At 48.5% G+C, this 23,649-nt stretch overlaps 1 protein-coding gene across 6 annotated transcripts in view; it reads right to left on the bottom strand.

Moving 5' to 3' along the window:
• shank1 (SH3 and multiple ankyrin repeat domains 1) overlaps nt 1-23,649 on the bottom strand; it is a 281,534-nt gene that overhangs the window by 134,558 nt on the left and 123,327 nt on the right. For 4 of the 6 annotated variants that reach the window (XM_063062528.1, XM_063062527.1, XM_063062526.1 and 1 more), the window contains exons 7-12: nt 21,786-21,953; nt 19,866-19,982; nt 14,772-14,849; nt 9,286-9,352; nt 4,726-4,987; nt 2,606-2,766 (exon numbers count right to left, since the gene is read on the bottom strand). In XM_063062528.1, coding sequence (XP_062918598.1) covers nt 2,606-2,766; nt 4,726-4,987; nt 9,286-9,352; nt 14,772-14,849; nt 19,866-19,982; nt 21,786-21,953 — 853 coding nt within the window. Of the gene's footprint in view, nt 1-2,605; nt 2,767-4,725; nt 4,988-9,285; nt 9,353-14,771; nt 14,850-16,262; nt 16,640-19,852; nt 19,983-21,785; nt 21,954-23,649 lie in introns of those variants that run through there. The other 2 variants (XM_063062530.1, XM_063062531.1) reach the window with 2 other exon arrangements.

Raw genomic sequence — 23,649 nt, 5'->3', positions numbered from 1 at the left:
GTTCCTCTCCATAGCAAGCCAATTGATCCCACATTTCTACAGTGGAAGACTCTCCATCCAGATCACTAGAGTATTCCGCATCTGAGGAGGATCATGGGGCCCAGGTGATGATTTGAACCATGACCCGAAGTGCGTTTTGAACCACGATGCAATGTGGTGTGTTACAAACCACAGGTCCTTCTGAAGCTATTTCAGATGTTGGAACTCACAGACAGCGCAATAAAAACTCTGATAATCTGCTCGAATCATTCGGAAAGTCTGACCGATTAGCATGGGCGGGGTGTGTGGTGGGTGCGTAGTGGAGAGTGAGGAAGGCTTGTAAAACTTGCAGGGGGATCTGGACCAGCTGGGAAAATGGGCTGAAACTGGCAGATGGAATTTAATGCAGTCAAATGTGAGCTGTTGCACTTTGGGAAGACAAACCGAGGTAGGACTTTCACAGTCAGCAACAGGGCACTGAGGAGTGTAATAGAACAGAGGGATCTGGGATTACAGATCAATAATTCCTTGAAAAGATGCCACAGGTAAATAAGGTCATAAAAAGAGCTTTTAGCATTCTGGCCTTCATAAATCATAATACTGAGAAAAGAAGTTGGGATGTTAGGTTGAAGTAGTATAAGATGTTGGTGAGGCCTAATTTGGACTATTGTGTGCAGTTCTGGGCACCTAACTACAGGAAAGTTGTCATTAAGTTTGAAAGCGTACAGAGAAAATTTACAAGGAGGTTGCTGGGACTTGAGGACCTGAGTTATAGGGAAAGGATGAATAGGTGAGTACTTGACTCCTTGGAGGGTAGGAGAGTGAGGGGAGATTTGATAGAGGTATACAAATTTACATAGGGAATAGATAGGGTAAATGCAAGCAGGCTTTTTCCACCAAGGTTGGGTGGGATGAGAGCTAGAGGTCATGGGTTAAGGGTGAAAGGTGAAATGTATAAGGGGAACTACTTGACTCAGAGGATGGTGCAAGTGTGGAACAAGTGCCAGTGGAAATAGTGGATGCAGGTTCGATTTCAAAATTTAACAGAAGTTTGGATAGGTACATGGATGAGAGGGGTATGGAGGACTATGGTCCAGGTGCGGGTCAATGGGACTAGGCAAAGTAACAGCTCAATGTGTACTAGATGAGGTGATAGACCTGCTTCTGTGCTGTAATGCTCTATGACTCTGCCTCACCAGATGATTCTGGATCTTGTTCCCACACTCTCCAAATTCACCTGGATTGGCTGGCCAAGCTCCACTAAAAGCTGGTGACACCAGAGACCTACACAGATTCTGGAACCTGGAGTAACAATCAAAGCCCTGGGGGAAATCAGCCAGTCAGGGTATCTCTCTCCACAGATACTGCCTGACCTGCTGATTTCCTGCAGCGCTTTGTGTACAGCACACTAGCGTAACGTTTTACAGCACCAGCGATCGAAGCTCAATTCCCACTGCAGTCTGTAAGGAGTTTGTGCATTTTCCCCACGATCACATGGGTTTCCTCCGGGTGCTCTGATTTCCTCCCACATTCCTAAGTTATTTTGGCGCCAGAAGCACTTGTGGGCTGCCTCCAGCACTTCCTCGGACTGTGATGGTCGTCAACACAAATAACACATGTCACTGTATGTTTCGATGATTTGATGGAAACGTAAGTAAAGCTAATCTTTTGTTTTTGCAACATGCAAAAAATGCTGGTGAACACTGCAGGCCAGGCAGCATCTATAGGAAGAGGTACAGTCGACGTTACTGTCAAGATGAAGCCACACTCAGGTTGGAGGAACAACACCTTATATTCCATCTGGGTAGCCTCCAAACTGATGGCATGAACATTGACTCCTCTAACTTCCGTTAATGCCCCACCTCCCCTTCATATCCCATCTCTTATTTATTTATTTTTTTCTTTTCCCTTTTTTTCCTCTCTTTTTTCTCCCTCTGTCCCTCTCACTATAACTGCTTGCCCATCCTCTGGGCTTCCCCCCCTCCCCTTTTCTTTCTCCCTAGGCCTCCCGCCCCATGATCCTCTCCCTTCTCCAGCCTGGTATCCCTTTTGCCAACCAACTTTCCAGCTCTTGGCTCCATCCCTCTCCCTCCTGTCTTCTCCTATCATTTCAGATCTCCCCCTTCCCCTCCCACTTTCAAATCTCTTACTATCTCTTCTTTCAGTTAGTCCTAACGAGGGGTCTCGGCCCTTAACGTCGACTGTACCTCTTCCTATAGATGCTGCCTGGCCTGCTGCATTCACCAGCATTTTTTGTGTGTGTTGCTTGAATTTCCAGCATCTGCAGATTTCCTCGTGTTTGTTTTTTTTTGCTTTCTGCTCCAATGAAACGTGACTGTGTGATACCTGTCTAAAAGCATGTTTGGTCATGAATGGAATAACAGCCAATGGTCTAGAAAACCTGACAGCTTATCCCGGGCTAACAGGATTATTGGACTATTGTTATAGGTGTGCAGTGATGTGGTAAACGCAGGCACCTGCCACAATCTAACAACATTTACCGTAGTTTCACTGAAAGGATGAAGATTGGCCACGGCACAGAAGGATGCCGGCCCAGGGGGACAGACCAGACAGACCTGTTGGGACAAGCAACAACGTATTTGCTCTTTGCCCTCCCAGCACAAACCTTTGACCTTTTCACCCTTGTTGAGCTGGATTTCCCCTTCTCCCTGCGGCTGGTACGACTTCACCACCATGAAGACTCTTCCGGGGACAGCGGTGTACAACTTGCGCTTTACGCCACGGCCCAGCGTGCTGCCTGCCGCGTCCTTGCTCCCCATCGCTGAGCTGCAAACGAAGATGGACGTCAGGCTCGCGATAGCGATGGGGGGGGTGTGCGAGGTAGAAGGGGCAGAGACAGAGAAGGAGGCAGTGTGGGACAGAGAGAGGTTGAGACAGAGATGGAGAGGGCGGAGAGACAAAGACAGAGCGTGGAACCGCCCGTGCCAACCATGATGCCATTTTAAATTAATCCCATCTGCTTGCAAATATCCCTCTTTGTGTCGGTTTCAACACTGCTATTTTATCTGCTTCCACCACCTTCCCGGGCAGCCCATTAAAGGCACCCTCCAATCTCTCTCTCTCTCTACAGACAGAGGAACTTATCTAACAAGCGTCCCTGCCTTCAGCCTGTGACAGAGCAGTGGAGAAAGAAATTAGTTTTGGGTCTGTGTGCATTGGAAAACTGTAGAATGAATCTTACTCTACTGATTATTGGTGCTATCTCTCGCCTTGGCTGTGCAGGATAGACAGTGAGGAGGAAGCTTCACTGGGAATGTGTGATGGGACGGTATAGAGGGAGCATCACTCTGTTGTCCTATCCAGGGAGTGTGTGATGGGTTGCTGTAGAGGGGGCTTTAACCATATAACCATATAACATTTAAAGCACGGAAACAGGCCATCTCGGCCCTTCTAGTCCGTGCCGAACTCTTACTCTCACTTAGTCCCACCGACCTGCACTCAGCCCATAACCCTCCATTCCTTCCCTGCCCATATAGCTGTCCAATTTGACTTTAAACGACAACATCGAACCTGCCTCAGCCATTTCTGCTGGAAGCTTGTTCCACATAGTAACTACTCTCTGAGTAAAGAAGTTCCCCCTCAAGTTACCCCTGAACTTTTGCCCCCTAACTCTCAACTCATGTCCTCTTGTTTGAATCTCCCCTACTCAATGGAAAAAGCCTATCCACGTCAACTCTATCTATCCCCCTCATAATTTTAAGTACCTCTATCAAGTCCCCCGTCAACCTTCTACGCTCCAAAGAATAAAGACCCAACTTGTTCAACCTCTCTCTGTAACTTAGGTGCTAAAACCCAGGTAACATTCTAGTAAATCTTCTCTGTACTCTCTCTATTTTGTTGAAATACAGGCTTTGATCTACATCTCACTCACATTGTCCCTTCCCAGGGAGAGTGTGGTGGAGGGAGCTTCACACCTTGTCTAACCCCCAGGAGAGTGCGACTGAACAGTGTGGTGGGAGCTTCACTCTGTGTCCAACCCTGAAAGTATGTGTTGAGACAGTGTAGAGGGACCTTCACTCTGCGTCGAACCCCGGGAGCGTGTAATAAGATGGTGTGGAGGGAGCTTCACTCTGTGTCTGACCCTTTTTTTTACAAAATATCTTTATTACAAATTCGGTGTTATATATACAAAACAGTGACTAACACAATTACTTCACTACAAATAGACAATACACATTAAACCAAAATATTTCCATCTCTATCAATGATGGCAATTAATCCTCACGGAGCCCAATGGTCCCGGAACGCCTCTAAGGTCGCATGGACTGCGAGTGTTCCTTCTCAATATTTACCCGGGCACGAACATACCCCCTAAACATTGCGAGGCAGTCTACCCGGGCAGATCCTCCTGCCACCCACGTATGGCTGTTTTTGTCAGCCCCAGGAGCAACTGTGTCTGACCCTGGGTGTGTGTGACAGGACGGTGCGGAGGGATCTTCACTCTGTCTAGCCCCGGGAAAGTGTGATGGGACAGAGCAGTGAGAGTTTCGCTGTGTTCTGACCTTGGGAATGTGTGAAGGGATGGTGTAGTGGGAACTTCACTCTGAGTCTGACCACAGAAGTGTGTGATGGGACATTACAAGTGGAGTTTCCCCCTTTACCTTACCAACACAGACCCTTCCCCCCACGCTGGACCCAGCCTCCAGCTACCAAATATGAAGTGGTCCTACCCAGATGCCACAGGTTTGGGCGGACCCCACCCACCACCCCTCAGTCGGTAGGTACCTGAGGCGTCCGCGCTGCTGCTTCTTGGGGTCGTCACCCTGCCGACTGCGGGACGGGGAGCGGCTGCGGCCTCCCCGGGGGCTGCTGATGCTGCGCAGGGTGCCGTTGGGGTTGCGGGCGGTCTGTCCGCCGGAGAAGCTCAGCCAATCGGGGATGTTGAGGTTGTTATCGCTGCTGGAGCGCTGCAGGGGGTGGGGGACGGCGAGCGCATTGTGGCCCTCCCTCCGCTCCGGCGCGTAGACCGGGGTCTCCTTGAATGGAACTGTTGGAAGACACAACACAGGGATCAGCCGGAGACCAGATGGTAGCCGGACAGGCACGTGGAGTGTAATGCACCCCATCCCCTCCCCACCCGATGCCAGAACACACCAACAACATCAGCCACCCGCTAGGACACGGACAGGCACGGGCAAAGTGGCCACGGAGAGGATGTTTCCATTAATAAGAAAGACCAGGATCCGAGGGTTCAGCCTCAGGAAAAGCTTTACAGCACCAGCAATCAGCGTTCAATTCAGGCCACTGTTTGAAAGGAGTTTGTATCTTCTTCCCATGACTGTGTGGGTTTCCTCCAGGTGCTCCAATTTCCTCCCACAGTCCCAAACACGTATGGGTTAGGCTTAGTGAGTTGTGGGCACGTGACTGAACCCTGATCACCGGGACTGTAAAGCGTTATGGTAACCGCTACTTCACTGTACCTGTACCCCAAGGTTTCTGTGTTCTATACAACACTATTCATTCACCGTGCAAGCCCTGCCCTGGGTTTAGTTCCGAGAATGTGTTTCTCTGCATTTGTCTGAGTTAAATTCCATCTGATATTTGCTAATTCCCATGTTGACCAGTATCCTGTCGTGACTCTGAACACTCTCCTTCACTGGGCACAATACCAGAAATAATAGTGACATTACAAACCTACTAATAATGCCATCTGCTTTCAACTAAAATTAATTATTATAAATTATTGTATATCAGAATCAGATTTACTATAAGATCATTTAGTTCCAAACAATTAGTTTACCGATCAATACAGAATGTCTCTTTGGTGCTTCCTGCTTCCTCTCCTCTCCCATCGCTTCTTCCCAAACATGATTCCCCTCTCAGTCCACAACAAAGACCCATATCAGAATCAGGCTTATCATCACTCACATATGTCATGAAATTTGTTTTTTATTGCACAGTGCAATACCTGAAACTACTACAGTACTGTGCAAAAGTCTTAGGCACCTTAGCTATATATATACGCCTAAGACTTTTGCACAGTACTGTACAGTAGAACATGGCACAGTCCAGGCCCTTTGGCCCACAATGTTGTGCTGACCGACTGTAAAACCTACTTGACTGTCAAAATAAAACCTTCCCTCCTCCACAGCCCATTTTGCTTACATACAACCAAGTGCTTATCTATGAATCTCTTAAACATCCCTCTACCACCCTGCCTGGCAGTGCATTCATAATGCCTGTCTGGAAGTCCAACCTGACCAGAGGGCTTAAAAAGAGGATCTTCGTAGCAGTCATAGAGTCCATTCTCACGTACGGATGCGAGACATGGACACTCACCAAGACTATGCAAAAGTCTCTAGATGGTTGCTATACGCGAATGCTCCGGATGGCTCTTGACGTGAGTTAGCAACAGCGCGTGACGAACGTCGAGATCTATGACGACCTACCGGATGCTCACCACTAAAATCGAGGCGAGAAGACTGCAACTAGTGGGGCACTGTCTACGCCACCCCGAGCTACCTGCCAGCCTAGTCATCATATGGGAGCCCAAGCACGGGAGGATGAACCCTGGGCGCCCTCCCAAGACAATGGTCAACACTCTCCTAGAAGACAGCGGCGTGGCTAATGTAGATGAACTGAACACACTGATGAGGGAGAGGGAGAAGTGGAGAGTCCGTCATCGTGCCCGACACCAGCCCCCTAGGCCTGAGTCGACATAGTAGTAGTAGTGGCAGTGCATTCTAGGCAGCCAGCACGCACCCCCCCCCCACTAAATATTCCTCCATTCACCTGAAACGGATGTCCTGTGGTATTGGGCATTGCCACCCTGGGAAGGAGGAACTAGCTCTCCACAGTATCTATGCCTCTGATAATCTAATACATTTCTATCAAGCTGACTCTTCATCCTCCTTTGCTCCAATATCTGCCACACTACCACGGGGGTGCCAGAGTCACGCTACGTTAGTGTGACATTATTACATCTCGGGGCATTCCGGGGATTGGAGTTCAATTCCGGTGCCGTCCCGTAAGGAGCCTCCGTACGCTCTCCCCATGGAAGGCACGGCTTTTCCCCGGATCCTCCATTTTCCTCCCACAGTCCAAAGATGTACCGGATAGTGGGTTCATTGGTCGCTGCCGTGATTAGGTTAGGGTTAATTGGGGTTGTCAGGGGGTCGCTGGGGCAGCGTGGCTTGAAGAGCCGAAAGATGCTCCTCCACGCTGCCTCACGAAAAAAATAAATACAGTCATTGAGCACTCAAGCACAGAAACAAGCCCTTCAGCTCATCTAGTCTGTGCTGACCTGTTTTTTCCTGCCTAGTCCTAACTACCCGCACCCCCACCCAAACCATAGTCTCTTATCCTCTCCTTTCCATGTACTGTACCAATCCAAACTTCCCTTAGTGTTTACAAATCTTAATTTTTTTTACAATGAATCCATTATTTTGTTCTTAAGCCGCTTCCACCAGAGAGTTTGCAGACCATTAACGGAATCTCTAATCTAAAACCAACGAGCTTGCAAGAAATGAGCAAACTTTATACTGGGTCATGATCATTATGTAATAGGGAAGGGAGAGAAATATTAAACAGAACCATGACCTTAACAGAATGTAGAAATGTTAAAGAGAATTACAAAGCAAACCTCTTAAAATCTAGCCAATTGTTGCCTGCTAAAATACAGATTATTTCTTTCTATAAATGATGTCTCCATTTCCTTTCTCGGCTTTCAATTTCAAGTTCAAACTCTGTTCATAAAACTAACATCTCCCAAGTCTAATTGTTGGTTTCACCATTAGTTTGTCCCCTGTATGCATCGAGCTCGGTATCAGGGTGGCCCGTGGTCTTCTACATTTACACATCCAGTATGCCAAACGACAGGGATCCAGCACCAAGCCCTGCGGCACACCACCGGTCACAGGCCTCCACTGTGGAAAACCAACACCCTACTGCCAGCCTCTGACTCCCGTCACCAACACACCTTTGAGACCATAAGACACAGCAGCAGGATTAGATTCTCGGCCCTCTGAGCTGGCTCCACCATTTCATCATGGCTGATTATTTTACCCACTCAACTCCATTCTCCTCTTTTGGTCCCATAACCTTTGACGCCCTGACTAATCTTTAAACCTCCTCTTTAAATACACCAAATGACTTGGACTCCACAGCCATCTGTGGCAAAGAATTCCACTGATGCACCGCCTGGCTTAAGAAATTCCTTCTCATCTCTGCTCAAAGGACATTTTTCTATTGAGGCTGTGCCCTCTGAACCTAGACTCTCCCACTATAGGAAACATCCTTCTACAACCACTCGGTGTAGGCCAAAAGTCTAATCACTGGATCCGCCATCAGTTTGTCCCCTGTAGGCATCCAGTGTGGTCCTTGGTTGTCGAAATGTATGCATCCAGCATATCTAATAACAGGGACCCAGCACCGAGCTGGTCACAGGCCTCCAATGTTCAAGTCTACTGTCATTCAATCATACACATGTACAAACAGACATCCCACCTCTCCCGGAAGTTCCGGGAGTCTCCTGCATATAGTGGCTCCCTGATGCCTGCAAATTATATACAATATCCCGGAAATCAAATTTTTTGAGAGCAAGCGAGCGAGAGAGCGCGCATGAGAGAGAGAGAGAGAGAGAGAGAGAGAGAGAGAGAGTGCACACGCACGCGCCATGGCAGAGTGTTCCAAAAAAAGAAAATATAAAACGTACGTCACCCCAGGCTACCCTAAAGTGTACCCCTGCCTAACAGGGGTCAGAAATAATGACAGTGTTGCTCGCTGCACTGTTTGCAACAGTGACTTTTCTATTGCCCATGGTGGGTTAAGACTGTAAAAGACATGTTGAGGTGAGTTTAACAGGTGTCATTCATTCATTAGCATAGCTAACATTACTTAAACTAGCTGTCTAGCTGCTAAGGAGCTACTCTATTGCAGACATCCCACCGCTCCCGGAAGTTCCAGGAGTCTCCCTTCCTGAAATGGGTTTTTGTAGGGTGGGATATCTGTACACATTTCAACGAAACAGAGTCCCTCAAGGACCAAGGTGCAAAACACAGTAAATATATCACATACAGCACATAAAATAATATTAACACAGTAACATTAACAGAATAAAAATAATCAATATGAGGAACAGCACTCCTCAGCCTCCTTCCACCAACACACTTTTGTACTCAATTGACCTGGATCCCACCTGGCACGTGGGCCATTGTCAAAGGTCTTGCTAAAGTCCATTAGAAAGTCAGGAGGTGTTCAATAACTACAAACACAGCATCAGTTAGTGTTTTATAAAAAGCCCCCACTGAAACAACGATCCCGCTCATCGCCGGCCCCCTGACATACCCACGTCGGTGTCCTTGTGATTCTTGATGAACTCGCCCAGTTCAAAGTTGCCTGCAATGATTGCCACCTGCAGTGGAAACAATGCGAGAACGTCAGGCACAGGTCAGCGTGCACACCCATCCCACCGCACCGTGGCGCTGCCCATCTCTGACCATCCTACTAAGCGCAGGCTTCATCGGACACGCGGTTGGAGCCAGTCCCAAAGAAAACTGCTTCGATATTATCTCATCCACAGATTGTGTACACATGGAACGGCCAGTTCTAGAAGTATTCAGTGACGTTAGCACTGTTTCTCTCTCCACAGTTGCTGCCTGACCTAGACTCATACAGCTCTACAGCACAGAATCAGGCCCTTCAGCCCATCTAGTCCATGCTAAACTGTTATACAGCTGCACCTGGACCATAGCCCTCCATAACCCTCCCACCTACGTACCTGTCCAAACTTTTCAAACTTTGAAATCAGCCCCACATCCATCACTTCTGCTGGCAACTAGTTCCACCACCCTCTGAATGAAGAAGTTCCCCCTCAGGATCACCTCAAACATCTCATCTTTCACCCTTAACCTACAACCTCTAGTGGAAAAAGCTTGCTTGCATTTACCCTATCTATACTCCTCCTCATTTTGTATACCTCTATCAAATCTGCCCTCATTCTCCTACACTCTAGGGAATAAAGATAGTAGGGGAATTAAGGGTTATGGGGAAAAGGCAGGTAGATGGAGATGAGTTCATGGTCAGATCAGCCATGATCTTATTGAATGGAGGAACAGGCTTGACAGGCCAGATGGCCGACTCCTGCTCCTACTTCTTATGTTCTTAAGTAAGTTCTAACCTCTTCAACCTTTCCCTATAACTCAGGTCTCCAAGTCCCATCAACAGTCTGTGCACTTTCTCTATTCTCTTTCAATCTTGAGACCTTTCCTGTAGGTAGGTGACCAGAACTGCACACAAAACTCTGAATTAGGCCTCACCAACATCTTATACAACTTCAACATAACATCCCAACTCCTGTTCTCAGTAATGTGCCAAAAGTTCTCTTTATGACCTATCTACCTGTGACGCCACCTTCGAGAATAAATGGATCTGTATTCCCAGAAGCCTCTGTTCTACTGCACTCCTCAGTGCCCTACTGTTCACTGTGAGTGTTTCCAGCACTTTCTATTTTTAATTCAGATTTCCAGCGTCTGTAGTAATTCTGAGTCAGCGCCTGTATAAGCACACTATAAAGCAGGAAAAAAGCCTGCGTGAGTCTCAATGTCACTCCCTGTGCAACATCGGCAGATTTTACCCCCTAAGGGTCGTCGGTGAACCGAATGGATTTATCCTGCCCTTCATTACAGATGACCAATTGGTTTCCCACTTTGTTAATTGAATTTAAATTTCACCGCAATCAGGGAGCCTCAACCCTGGTTAATGAGTTATAATTCCAGCACTGTAGGTAACTAGACCAGTATCCTGACTATTATCTTGCCACCACACACAGCACCATGGCTCCTGTGGTATCTGGCTACCATGTTCTCCACACTACTGGATCATGCCCCAGTCAGCACACTTATCTCACATTTTTAGACATTAAAATAAATTATAGAACATCACAACAGTGTTGTGCCAACCCTTTAACCTACTCCACGATCAATCTAACTTTTCCCTCCCACATAACACACCATTTTTCTATCATCCATGTGCCCAAGTCTCTTAAATGTCCCTGATGTATTGGCCTCTATCCCCACCCCTGAAAGCACTCACCTCTTTCTGTGAAACACTTCCCTCTAACATTCCTCCAATCACCTCAATATGATGACCCCTTGTATTAGCCATTTCTGCCCTGGGAAAAGATTTCTTGCTACCCCACACAATCTAAACTTCTTTATCATCTTCTACACCTCTTTCAAGTACCTCTCAGACTCCTTCGGTCCAAAGGGAACAGCCCTAGCTCATTTTCCAATGAATCCATTCAAATTAAAGAGAGTGGAGGAATCGGATCCCCGATCGGTTTAAAGAAAGTGTTTGCATAGTTTATCTTCTGTGAAACATTGGTTGTTTCTCAGTCTTTATGCCTGGTTCTTCGTAGATTCTATTGTATTTTTTAAGATTTTCCTGTAAATTCTTGCAAGAAAACGAATCTCAGGGTTGTATATGGTAACATATAGATACTTCGATAATAAATTTACTTTGAACATTAAAGAGAGTGTGGGAATCAGAACCCTGGTTCGTCGTCATCCAAAGATCGGTGGGCCAAAGCCCAATCAGAAATCTGATGCCAAGGTCCGATCCCGAAGTCCTGAGTCTGCGAGTCCACTGCGAAGTGGAAGCCCAATGTCTGCGATTCCATGGGTCTGCTGGAGGCCGGAGATGGCCTGTCTTGGGTTGGAGGAGTGTCTGTGTCTGTGTCCATCTGTGTCTTGCAACTTTTGCTTTGTTGCTTGTTGTGTTCTGTGTTGTTCTGCTGAGCCCTGTACATATACTATGTTGGCAACTGAAAATTCAAAGTAAATATATGATCAAAGTACATATTCATTTTCCTGCGGGCATTCTCAATAAATCCAGAATAGAATAATAAGCATAACAGACTCAGTGAAAGACCACACCAACTTGGGCTTTCAACCAGCGTGCAAAAGATAACAAACTGTGCAAATACAAAATGAAGAAATAATAATAATACAAAGTTTGTAAATAGATAAGCAATAAATATTGAGAAGACAAGATGAAGAATCCTTGAAAGTGAGCCCATAGTTTGTGGGAGCGTTTCAATAATGGGACAAGTGAAGTTGAGTGAAGTTATCCCATTTTGGTTCAAGAGCTGATGGTTGAGGATTAATAATATTCCTGGCCCTGATAGTGTGTCCTTCTTCCTGATGGCAACAGTGAGAAGAGAGAGCACGTCCTGGTTGGTGGGGGTCCATGCTGATGGATGCTGCTTTCCTGCAACAAAGCACCACATGCTCAATGGTGGGGAGGGCTTTACCCATGATGGACTGGGCCATATCCACTACTTTCTGCAGGGCTTTCTGTTCAAGGGCTTTTGCTGTTTCCAGCCAGTCAATATACTCTGCACTACACCTCTACAGAAGTTTGTCGCAAGTTTTAGGTGTCACGCCGAACCTCCACAAACTGCTGAGGAAGTAGAGGCGTTCTCGTGCTTTCTTCATAATTACACGTACACGCTGGGCCCAGGACGCGTGCGGCAACACTTGCGGGCTGCCCCCAGCACATCCTTAAGATAAGTTGATCGTTAACGCAAACAACAAATTTCACCGTGTTTTGATGTACATCTGTTAAATAAATCTGAATCTTGTTGGTTTGAAGGGAGGGTGTAAAAACTCAAAGGGAGGTGGGAATCCAGGCAGGGCAGAGTTCTGCTTCGTCTTATTCCTCCAATGCCAATTTCATGTGCAGCGTGATGGACATCTGCTCATGTGCCAGGTGCCAAAACATTGGAATGTGTGAATAGTCAGAACGGTGGCATTTTACTGTGCATACATCACTCATTTTTACAGACTGCAACTGAAAGACACTGCTCATTCCAAACAACTAAAGGATGCGTCTCTTGTGATAAATCAGAATCAGGTTTACTATCGCTGCCATATGTCATGAAATTTACTGTATGTGGCAGCAGTACAGTCTCTTCGGTTTCTACGGTGTCTTAAGGAAGACTGGTGCTCACCGGGTGAAGAAGGACACGAGGTGTCAGTGCACCCAGTCTCAAAATTAGCTTAATAAAGAAACAAGCATCGTTTGTCCGCAGATTCATTCAAGGTCGACGTCCCCACTGAGGAACAGTTTCACAACACTCTCCAAGACTCTAGCAGTGTGAAGCAGCTTTGCCTGCAGATGTAGGGCACTCATAACCAGGGGACCTGGCAGCGCAAAGCTCTAAATAAAACTGTGTCGTGTCATCTTCAAATTCAAGGACAGCGAGAAACGTGGAGATAATCCCACCCTCCTCCCTCGACATGACCTGGAATGAGGCCGTCTCCTGGAAAAGGGGCTGCCATCGAGCACGTGTTTGAACTCCCTGTGGCGCTAATCGTCATTAAGGCTACCATACCTACTGCCTGCTATCAGTGTTCACAGACAAAATATTCAGGTTTATTATCACTGACATATGTCATGTAATTTATTGTTTTTTTGGCAGCAGTACAAAAATGTTATAAATTACAACTATATATATGTATGTATATAGATAGATAGACATATATATCAATTGTATATATATATGTGTGTGTGTATATATATATATATATATATATATATATATATATATACACACACATAGAGAGAGAGAGAAATATGTGCAAAAGGAGAGTAAAATTGGTGAGATATTACTCACAACCCCATACGGACAACCAGAGCAGCAGAAACATAGTTGACTGCTTTACACACTACTCTCTGTACCTCTGAGGCCTCCCTTAAGCATTCCTCCACTCACCTTAAAAGAGTGTTAAAAGTTCAAAGTATATTTATTATCAAGGTATGTCTACTATTTACAACCATGGGATTCGTCTCCTTACAAAGAAACCCATCAAAAAGACCACCCAATGTGCAGAAAAAGAACAAACTGTGCAAACAATAAAGATAAGCAAATAATATTCAGAACTGAAGTTCACAAAAGTGAGTGCACAGCATCGGATATCCTCTGGATGATCAATTTAAACTTTCCTACCCACATAACCCTCCATTTTCCTTTCATCCATGTAGCTAAGAGTCTCTTAAATGTCCCTAATGTATCTGCCTCTACCAGCACTCCTGGCAGCAAGTGACCCCTATGCTTCTTATAATGTTGTACACCTCCATCACATCACCTCTCATCCTCCTTCGATCCGGAGAGAAAAGCCCTATTTGCTCCACTTACCCTCATCAGACATGTCTCTAGTCCAGGCAGCATCATGCTAAATCTCGTCTACAACCTTCCAAATCCTTCCTATAATGAGATGACCAGACCTGACCTCAATATTCCAAGTGTGGTCTGACCAGTTTTACAAAGGTTGGTTGTCTGAGTTGGTTGGACGTTGCCTAACTCAAGTCTCTGCAAAAAAGATCCTTTACTCCTAGTTGCAGGAAGGTCAGTGAACCCGGTGGGCAAAGGGAACACTTCAAATATACCATCCAAATAGGCCTGAAGAAATCCAACATGACATCTAAAAACTGGGAAGACACTGCACTCAATGGATACACCAAGAGGAAATCTGTTGAAGAGGGAGCTGTGCTACTTAAGAATGCCCTCCACTGTCCTGCAGAGATCAAGCGGCAGCTGTGAAAGATACTGAACAATCAAAAGACCCAAACACCAATCACAACCACCACTTACTCTTGCCCACACCACATCAAAACATGCTGCTCCCGGATTGGCTTCTACAGCTACCTGAGGACCCACCAATAGGCAACCCGTTTGGAGAATATCATGCAGCACTTTTGCAGCTTAAGTGACAGAACTGAGGAAGGGCGCAGGTCACGGTTTTGAGGCCAGCGGGGAGAGCGCTGCTCACCTGGAAGGAGGTCTGTCGATTGTTGTTCTTCATCTCCTTGTTAGCCCCCCGGTAGAGCAGGATACGAGTGCAGCTATACTGTGTACAGAGAGGAGAGGCGTGATTAACGGAGAGGTGGGCCTGCCCACACAGGGCGGAACACACAGCCATCAGCACAGACACGCGTGGGGCTTGTAGGCAGCCGAGATGGAACATGGCGATGGACAGAGAGGCAGGCAAACGCACACAGGCAGAGACACACACTGGAAATGGTTACAGGCCAGCACCGATTAATGCAAAGGTGGGCATGTACGCTGAGATACAGTCACGTAACACAGACAAAGGCCAGGCCAGATAGAATACATGAGAAGATTGGCAGGTTCATGAAAATACATACAGATACACTCACACACAAGGGGACTGAGAGAGGCAAGACAGACCACTGTGATCCATACAGACAGACAGGGTACGTGCACAGGTGTGTGTTACTGAGCAGTAACACTATGATGCACAGAGACACGCACACATGTCAAGACTGAAGATGGGCACACAGATTCACGGCAGAACATACCCCATACGCACACAATGAAACACGGTGATCAGCAGACACGCACAGAGCAGGGACACAGACACAGGCTGGCAAGGCGGAGAACGTTGATTAATGCAGAGATGGTCACACAACACGCCAGCAGGACAGAACACATGGAAAATGGGCAGGTTCATGAAAACACACAGCAACAGAAGGCACATGGATACACTGACACAGGACACAGCCGGGCACTAACAGTCATTGCACAGACACGGTAATGGAGGGTCAGAGGAAAGTCCTAAGTTTATAGAGGGCAAACTCTTGCTCATCAAACCTTACTCTCTCCATCCTGTTCTCCCACCACCCCACCACCTCTCCTTCCACTCCTCAATCCTGGCGACATTAACTCCCGGCGAGACTCTCACCCACAGTCCAGCTGACATGTTTGTGTGACATGAGTGGCGGAGGGAGAGGGAGGGGAAGGGGGAGCAGAGAGGTGGGGAGAACAGGGAGGAAGTGGGGGGGAAATTATATGGGGTGCTGACAGAAGGGTAAAAAAAAAGGGGGGAGGCAGAGTGGATGAGGGGAGAGGCCACTTTGGGACTCTGCAACTTATATTCTCAGAATTATTTATTATTAGTTTTTTCGCACAGTCTATCTTCTTTTCTCACATGCACATTGAAACATGCAGTGAAATGTGTCATTTGTGGCAAAGACCGACACAGTCCGAGGATGTGCAGGGGGCAGCCCATAAGTATCGCCACACTTCCGGTGCCAACGTAGAACACCCACAACTTACTAAACCTGGCTGTATGGTTTTGGAACGTGGGAGGAAACTGGAAACCCACACGGTACGGGGTGAACGGACAGACTCCTTACAGACAGCCGCGGGAATTGAACCCTCGACCTTACAGCTGGCACAATGCCACCACGCAGCCCCGACGTGCTACATACCTGACGTCACTGAAGCAAAGCATACGTACGTGGAAAAAAAGCAGGCGGAAACAGCAGAGCTGAGTGGGAGATTTTGGGTCTTCTCCAGCCACAGTTAACAGTATGGTCCTTACCTGCACCAGTGTGGGATAGTGCAGGGTCAGTATGTGTGGGTGGGAGGGGTGCTGAGGGTAGGTAGTGCAACCTCTGCCGCAAGGACGCGGAGTCAGGTCAGGCCAGGGAAAATCCCAGGACAAATGCTACAAATTGGTGCTTTCAGAGTGTGGAGGACGTAGCGTTTCTGGAGACTGTGCGTGACTATACTCAACCTGGGCATCACGCCCCACACGCACACACATACAACTCTCCACGTGTAACTTGTACAAGAAAACTCCCCCCACCTCTAATCCCGGAACACTATGGTAGCATTCTGGATCGATGCACACCCACACAGGTTCCCCGCCCTCAGGTAGATTGAGGGAGATTGGTACTGGCCAGGACACCAGGCACTGCGCAGGCTCTGACACCCACCGCAGCACTGACTGAGCCCATCTCGCCCAACGTAGGTCTCAGTTCGGCACTCGAAATGACACCTCAGGTGAGGTGGGTGCTTGAGGTGAACAGAGGGCAGGCAGAAACTGAAAAGGTCAAGCTGGGGAGGGAGAGAGAGGCAGAGGGAACAAGGAGAGAGATACAGAGACAGGGGGAATAGGGAGAGAGATACAGACAGAGGGGGAGAGGGGGACAGGAGGAGAATGGGTAGACAGAGGGGACAAAGGGAGTCAGAGGGGGTGAGAGAGGGGGAGGGGGAGGGGGAGGGAGGGGGAGAGAGGGGGGAGAGAGGGGAGAGGGGGAGAGGGGGGAGAGAGGGGGAGGGGGAGGGAGAGGGGGAGATAGGGGGGAGAGGAGAGAGTGGGGAGAGAGGGGGAAGAGAGGGGGGATGGGGAAGGAGGGGAGGGATGGGACATATACACCGGAAAAGTGGGTTGATGTGAGTGCGAGTGAAACAGACAGACACACACACACACAAACATATATATACATACACACACATACATATACAGGGACAAACAGGAGTGGGAGAGAGAGACCCAAACAGACAGGAACAGAGAGAGGTGTAAAGTGAGAGAGGTGAAGGTTAGAGGGGGAAATGGAGCTGAAGGTAGAGGTGTGAACATCTGCTTCAGGGAACTTTCCCGAAGTCTGGGAAAATGTGAGTGATCTTGTGGGGGGGTTGCAGCCACTCAGTGGCTGCTAGCAGACCCACCTCTGCCATGACCTCAGTCAGACCCTGAGCGTTCCCCGATCGTTTTCACCAGCTCCTCGTGACATCACAGTCAGAAGCCCGGGACTGATCGCACACCCCCTCGCTCCCCTCTTTCTGTACCTCAGCCCCCGACCCCACTCTCCACTTGCTCCTGGTCTCCTCCCCACTCCTACCACCACGCGCACGGCTGGGAAGGAGCAGCCCCGGTCCCCGCCTCAGCCCTGACTTCATGCCCCAGGAGGAGAGGTGGGCGCGGGCTGGCGTCGTCCAGTGGGCAGGGTCTCGCGCTCCTACCCTGCGGAGTGGGCAGAGTAATTCAGCAGAAGTGCGTGTGGATTGTGTGAGTGGGTTATGCATGCGGTTATACGTGGCGTTTGTACATGTGGATTATGCATGCGGATCACGTGGACAACCAGCAGTGCCTCGCGTTCCTAGGGAAGGCGATTGTGCGGCCAACCGAGTATTCTGCAGAAGGAGAGACAATTCAATGGAACAGGTCAAAAGCAGAAACTTCTCCACCCACTAAAGAGTCAATAATTCCCCTCGATGTTGACAGCAAGACCAGCCCGTCGCCCAGCTGTCTGAGAGAGCTGGGAGTGCAGCGCCTGCTTGACGCACTGAAGTCCTTCTGGTGGAAACGCTGTTGGGGAGGGCGTTCCAGGGTTTGGACCCAGTGGGGGCGAAGGAACGGCGAGGGGTTCCCAAGCCAGGGTGACATGCCTTCCGGAGGGGCCAGCCTGCAGAGGGAGGCGATCCCCTGCCCCCGTGCCATCGCCCTCCCCGGTGAGAGGGAGGGGTGACGGGTTTGTGTGACGCGGTTGAAGCAGCCTGGGTGACTAACTGCAGAGAACCGTACAGCCCCTGGGTCCTGCTCACCTCATTCATGCTGATCACCATACAAAAGGGGATTTTTACTCCTCATGTATATGAAGGATGTCAGTAATAAATCCATTTCAATTCAACTCAATTCTTGCACAGCAGAATTTGCCCATGTGCTACTCTGAATAAAAACCCTCCTGTTCGCATTTGGGATAAATACACCCCCCTCCAGGTTGCGAAGACACAGGATGCTCCTCTTAAGGACCTTGCCAAGAGTCCTCACAGTCCCGCCGTCTTATTTCTTTTCGCTCCCTTTGCAAGCATCCTCGCTTACTTACCCCGAAGTTGTTAACAGCTCAAAGACTCCCATACAGACATCGCTCACTTCTCTGTGCTGCTATGAAGGAAGATAACAAGGCCGGAGCCTCACATGTCCAGAAGGAAGTAGGGTCTTCATCGAAGGTGGACCTCCAACAGGACCTCCCTCTTGTTCACTGTTGCTCTCCCAGTCTCAGTGAATGACAGAGCACAGCAGGAGGCCACTTGGCTCACGGTCCCCTTGCCAGCTCTTTGAGATACACAAGCGATCAGTTCTCATTTTGTGCCCAGGATTCCGCCTTTTACGTCCGGTTTCTCCGTTAGTTTCCCCCGTTCCGTACCGTGAGCCCCTGTTGAAAGCTGCGTCCACCATCATTCAGGAGCCTTTACAGCAAGGGTTCCCAGCTTGGGGACCACGGACCCCTTGCTTAATGGTATTGGCCCAAGGCATAAAAAAGGGTTGGGAACCCCTGATTTATGGGAAAGCTGGCGGATAAGGTGAAAGGGATAGGATCTACTGATGGTGGAGATGAATGGATGAAGCAGGAGACTTATGAGGAACATAAATACTTGCCCGGGTGAATGGGCCGAATGGCCTGTTCTGGCACCTGAAGCTCAGTGTGGCCGGGAAGGGGACAGTTTACCTGACAGACTAATGCCACAAAACAGAACGTTTCACGGCAAATCAACATCTCACATTGCCGCAGAACATGAGAATGTCAACTGCCAACATTCCTTTGAAGTCAATATTTCAAGAAGCAGGCAAACAAGTAAGTACCCCAAGATCCAGCTTATTACCATCACTGTATGAATGACCAGTCTCTAACCTCAGGCTCCTGCTATTCTGCACCTACACCACACAAATACTTGACTAGATCGGGCCTGTAGCATCCTTTCAAGTATCTGTTGTTTAAATCTGAACAAACTTTGATTAGATTCCATCCTCGAAAACTCCCAGGAATACGTTAATCCAGATATAAACCCTGTTTTGCTCCTGCTTCAGACTGCATGTATTCCTGTGTCTCTGTTATTCTGTGTACAAACTCCAGTTAGATCTAACTCTAGCTCACAAACCACCCCTCAAATCGTTCTACTAGATTCCAGCCTCTCAAGGATCCCCAGGTACCTGATGTGCTGGCTTAGAGGATGGGACAATGATGAGGGTGTGGTAACGCGAGGTGGGAAACATCTACTGAAGCCGTAAAAATAAACAATAACTCATTCAACATAACTCACATCGGATACCGACCCTGTTGTAGAGAGCACAAAGGTGGAGCGCCGTGTTCCCTGACGCATTCAGGCTGTTGATCTCCGCTCCATAGAACAACAGGTGTTCCAGATGCTGTGCGTGGCCATGGTGACAAGCCTGCACGGGGCGGGGGGGGGGCCAGTAAAGAGGGTAGATATCATTCGGAGGATAGGAGGAGGCGGGAAGGAGAGGAAGGAGAGAAGGAAGGAAAAAAGAAAAGGAGAGTCGTGAAAAAGGAGTCGGGGAGGGGGAAGAGAGGGGAGAGGGGCAGAGGGGGGAGAGGGAGGAGAGGGGCAGAGGGGGGAGAGGGAGGAGAGGGGGACATGGGGGAGAGGGAGGAGAGGGGGAGAGGGGGACATGGGGGAGAGGGAGGAGGGGGGACATGGGGGAGATGGGGAGAGGGGGAGAGGGGAAGAGAGGGGGGAAGAGAGGGGGGAAGAGAGGGGGAAGGAGGGGGGCGAGGGGGGGAGGGGGGAGGAGGGGGAAGAGAAAGGGAGGGAAGAGGGGAGATCCAGATAGTAAAAAAATGTAGAGAGAGAGAGAGAGACAGACAGACAGAGAGAGACAGGAAGAGTTTTTAAATCTAAGTATGTGAACATTCACCACAGTGTAGGTAACCTGTGATCTCACTGCACCTGACAGTTTGATATCTCTGGACTTGCGCTCAGTGTAATTCTGAAGAATGGGGTGGAGGGGGTGGAATCTCATTGAAATCAAATGGATAGTGAAAGGGCAGGACAGAGAGAGAATGTTTCCGTCAATGAGATCCAAGGGCTTGGTCTCAGAATAAGGGCATCCCTTCAAAACAGACATGAGGAGAATTTTTTTTGGCCAGAGGATGGGGAATCTTGTGAAATTCTTTGCCATAGATGGCTGTGAAGGCCAAGTCATTAAGGCAGAGATTGACTGATTTTTGATTGACAAGGGGGGTTAAGGGTTACAGGGAGAAGGTAGTGAAATAGATCTGCCATGATTGAATGATGGAGCAGATGCGATGGGCCAAATGGCCTAATCGTGCTCCGATGTCTCATTGGACTTGTGCACATGACAATAAACTTAAACTGACTTACAGAAGGTTCTTAAATCTTTGAATCAGAAATTTCTTTATCGCCAGTTTAGAAAGGAGAAGATGGAACACTACAGCACAGTACAGTTTGTTTGGCCCATGATGCTGTTCTCTCTCCTCATTTGGCCTTATCTGCATTCCCCTCATCCCCCACTCACACCTTCCTTTAATCTTCCCTATGACCTTTTCTCCCCATAACCTTCTATTTTTCTTTCATCCATGTGTCTATCTAAATGTCCCTAATGTACCTGCCTCTCCCATCGCCCCTGGCAGTGCATTCCATGCACCCACCACTCTGGGTAAAAACTTACCTCTGGCATCCCCCTATACTTTCCTTCCAATTCTGCCCCCATATTTCATCCGTTTCTGCCCTGGGGAAAATGTTGCCGGTTGTCCACTCAGACTAAGCCTCTTCTCATCTTGAACACCTCTACACATCTACCGAGCAAACTAGCGTGACACCCTAAGGACCTGGGAGGAAACTGGAGCACCCTGGGGAAACCAGCGCGCTCACAGGGAGAGCATGCAAACTCCACATGGACGGCACCCGAGGTCAGGTTACTGGCGTTGTGAGGCCGTGGCTCTACTAGATACATCACTGTGCCTCTCCTGGTTTGGTGAACTCTCAATACCAGTCAGATGGAGGGATATATATTATATACTATAGTGATGTTAACCAGATGCCCAGATGCAAGGCTAGACAGATCAACACCCTCAGACTTGGGGTTCAAGCTGGGTCCCACAGGAGAGGAGACGGAGGTCAACTGTGGGGGTCGGTGGGGGGGGAGGGGAGAGGAGACACGTTCTATTAGAGCAGGTCCAGAACCGAGAGCTAGCCACATCTCCACGCTTACCTGGTGAATCTCCTGCCAGCCATTTTCGTCGGCGTAGCCGATCTGAGCCCGGTGGTAGAGCAAGAGCTCGCAACAGCTGGTGTCACCGCCCACGATGGCCGTGTGGTAGAGAGGCGTCAGTGCGCGCCGGTCCTTGTAATTCGGAGACGCCCCTTGTTCCAGCAGTGTCTGAAACCAGCAAGGACACAGTCCCAGTGAGATCAGGGACAAGGCGCTGTTACAATTTCCCCTCCTCTCTCCCTCTCTCCTTCCATTCCACACCACAGTCACAGGGCTGTATAGCACATAGACAGCCCTCTCAGCTCAGCATATCCATACCGGCCTTTTCTATGACCTGCTTATTAAAGTGTCGAAATGTGTCTTAAAGATAGTGATGGTATCTGAATCCTGCACCTCCTCTGACATCATGTTCCGAAGATCAACCGCGCTGCACGTGAAACAACTTTCCCATCAGCTCCCCTTTAAATCCCCTCCTTCTCACCTTTCACCTAGTTTGGATGTCCCTACCCCGAGGAAGAGACTCTAACTATTCTATGCCATTACCCTGTACCCTGTGCTCTCCTGACCTTACACACCTCTAACAAGTCACCACTCAGCCTCCTTTGCTCCAGGGAAAACAAGCCCAACCTGTCCAATTTATTTCCCATAACTCAAGTCCTCCATTCCAGGCACAGTGAGGATTTCTACAGCCCGATCTCTGAGGGCGAGTGTGCTGTACGCCTCCTCCACTACCTTTCCTCTTGTGTGGCCACTTTCAAGAACTCTGTGAACCTCTGCCCATCAATGTTCCTTGCCCCATGTTTACAATATCCAATGGTAATGTCCAGTAGTGTTTACAATAATATCCTATGGTAATATCTAGTACTCTTCTCTAATGTCCTACCCTACCTGATTTTGCAAAATGCGTCCCCTCATCCTTGTTGGGATTATATTCCATCTGCCAACGCTCTGCCCAGTTTTCCAGTTGTTCTGGCTGTGGTCTTCACTATCCACAAACCAAGATCCTCCAGACCAGACACCATCCTAGTGAATCTTGTCTCCAGCAAGTCACATCCTTCCTATTGAGTAGTGACCAAACCTGCACCTCATTCTCCAGGTGTGGTTTAACCAATGTTTTGTAAAGTAACAACACAACGTAGGTTTTCCGCGTCCTGAGGGCTCACAAGGACCTTGGGACCTTAAATTTATCATCAGCGAACTTAATTAATCATACCTCCAACACACAACTCCCAGTCATCCACATATCCATCAGGAGCAACTCCTCCCCCTTCTTCCTCCAGCAGCAATACTTCAGGGACACCATCTAACAGTGTTGTCAGGCATCTGGTCAACTGCTTGACTGGACGGGGTTTAGTCTTCAGGCCGTGCCTGTTCAGTTGTGTATCGCACAGGCAAATTCAAATCCTTCCTGAGGACAGCTGGAGCCTGCAGTCTCCAACGACCACAAAGCTCTTGGACATTCTATCAGTCAGATCAACCCGGGATTCAAGATTCAACTTTATTTAACGTCAGAGCTTCAAATGAAATGCATCATCTGTGTTAACAACCAACAAATCCGAGGCAGCCTGCAAGAGTTACCACACATTCTGATGCCAACATAGCGCGTCCACAATATTCAGCTGAACAACACCAAACACAACAAGTGACAAAACAAGACCCACATCCCCCACCCCCTAAACACAGATACAGTCCTCCAACCTCAGGACAGGCCATCTTCCACCTCCAGCACACCCGGACTCTGTCCCATACATATTCTGATCAGGATCAGACTGAGACTAATCCTCTACAGAACACGAGTCAGGAAGAGCTACTTGGGAAATAGAGAGTCACCAATTTCACATTTAGTTCACGGGCATCTTTCACA

Source organism: Mobula hypostoma, chromosome 11 (assembly GCF_963921235.1).
Source record: "Mobula hypostoma chromosome 11, sMobHyp1.1, whole genome shotgun sequence".
NCBI classification, from domain to species: domain Eukaryota; kingdom Metazoa; phylum Chordata; class Chondrichthyes; order Myliobatiformes; family Myliobatidae; genus Mobula; species Mobula hypostoma.
This window is presented reverse-complemented; position numbering and strand designations above follow the sequence as displayed.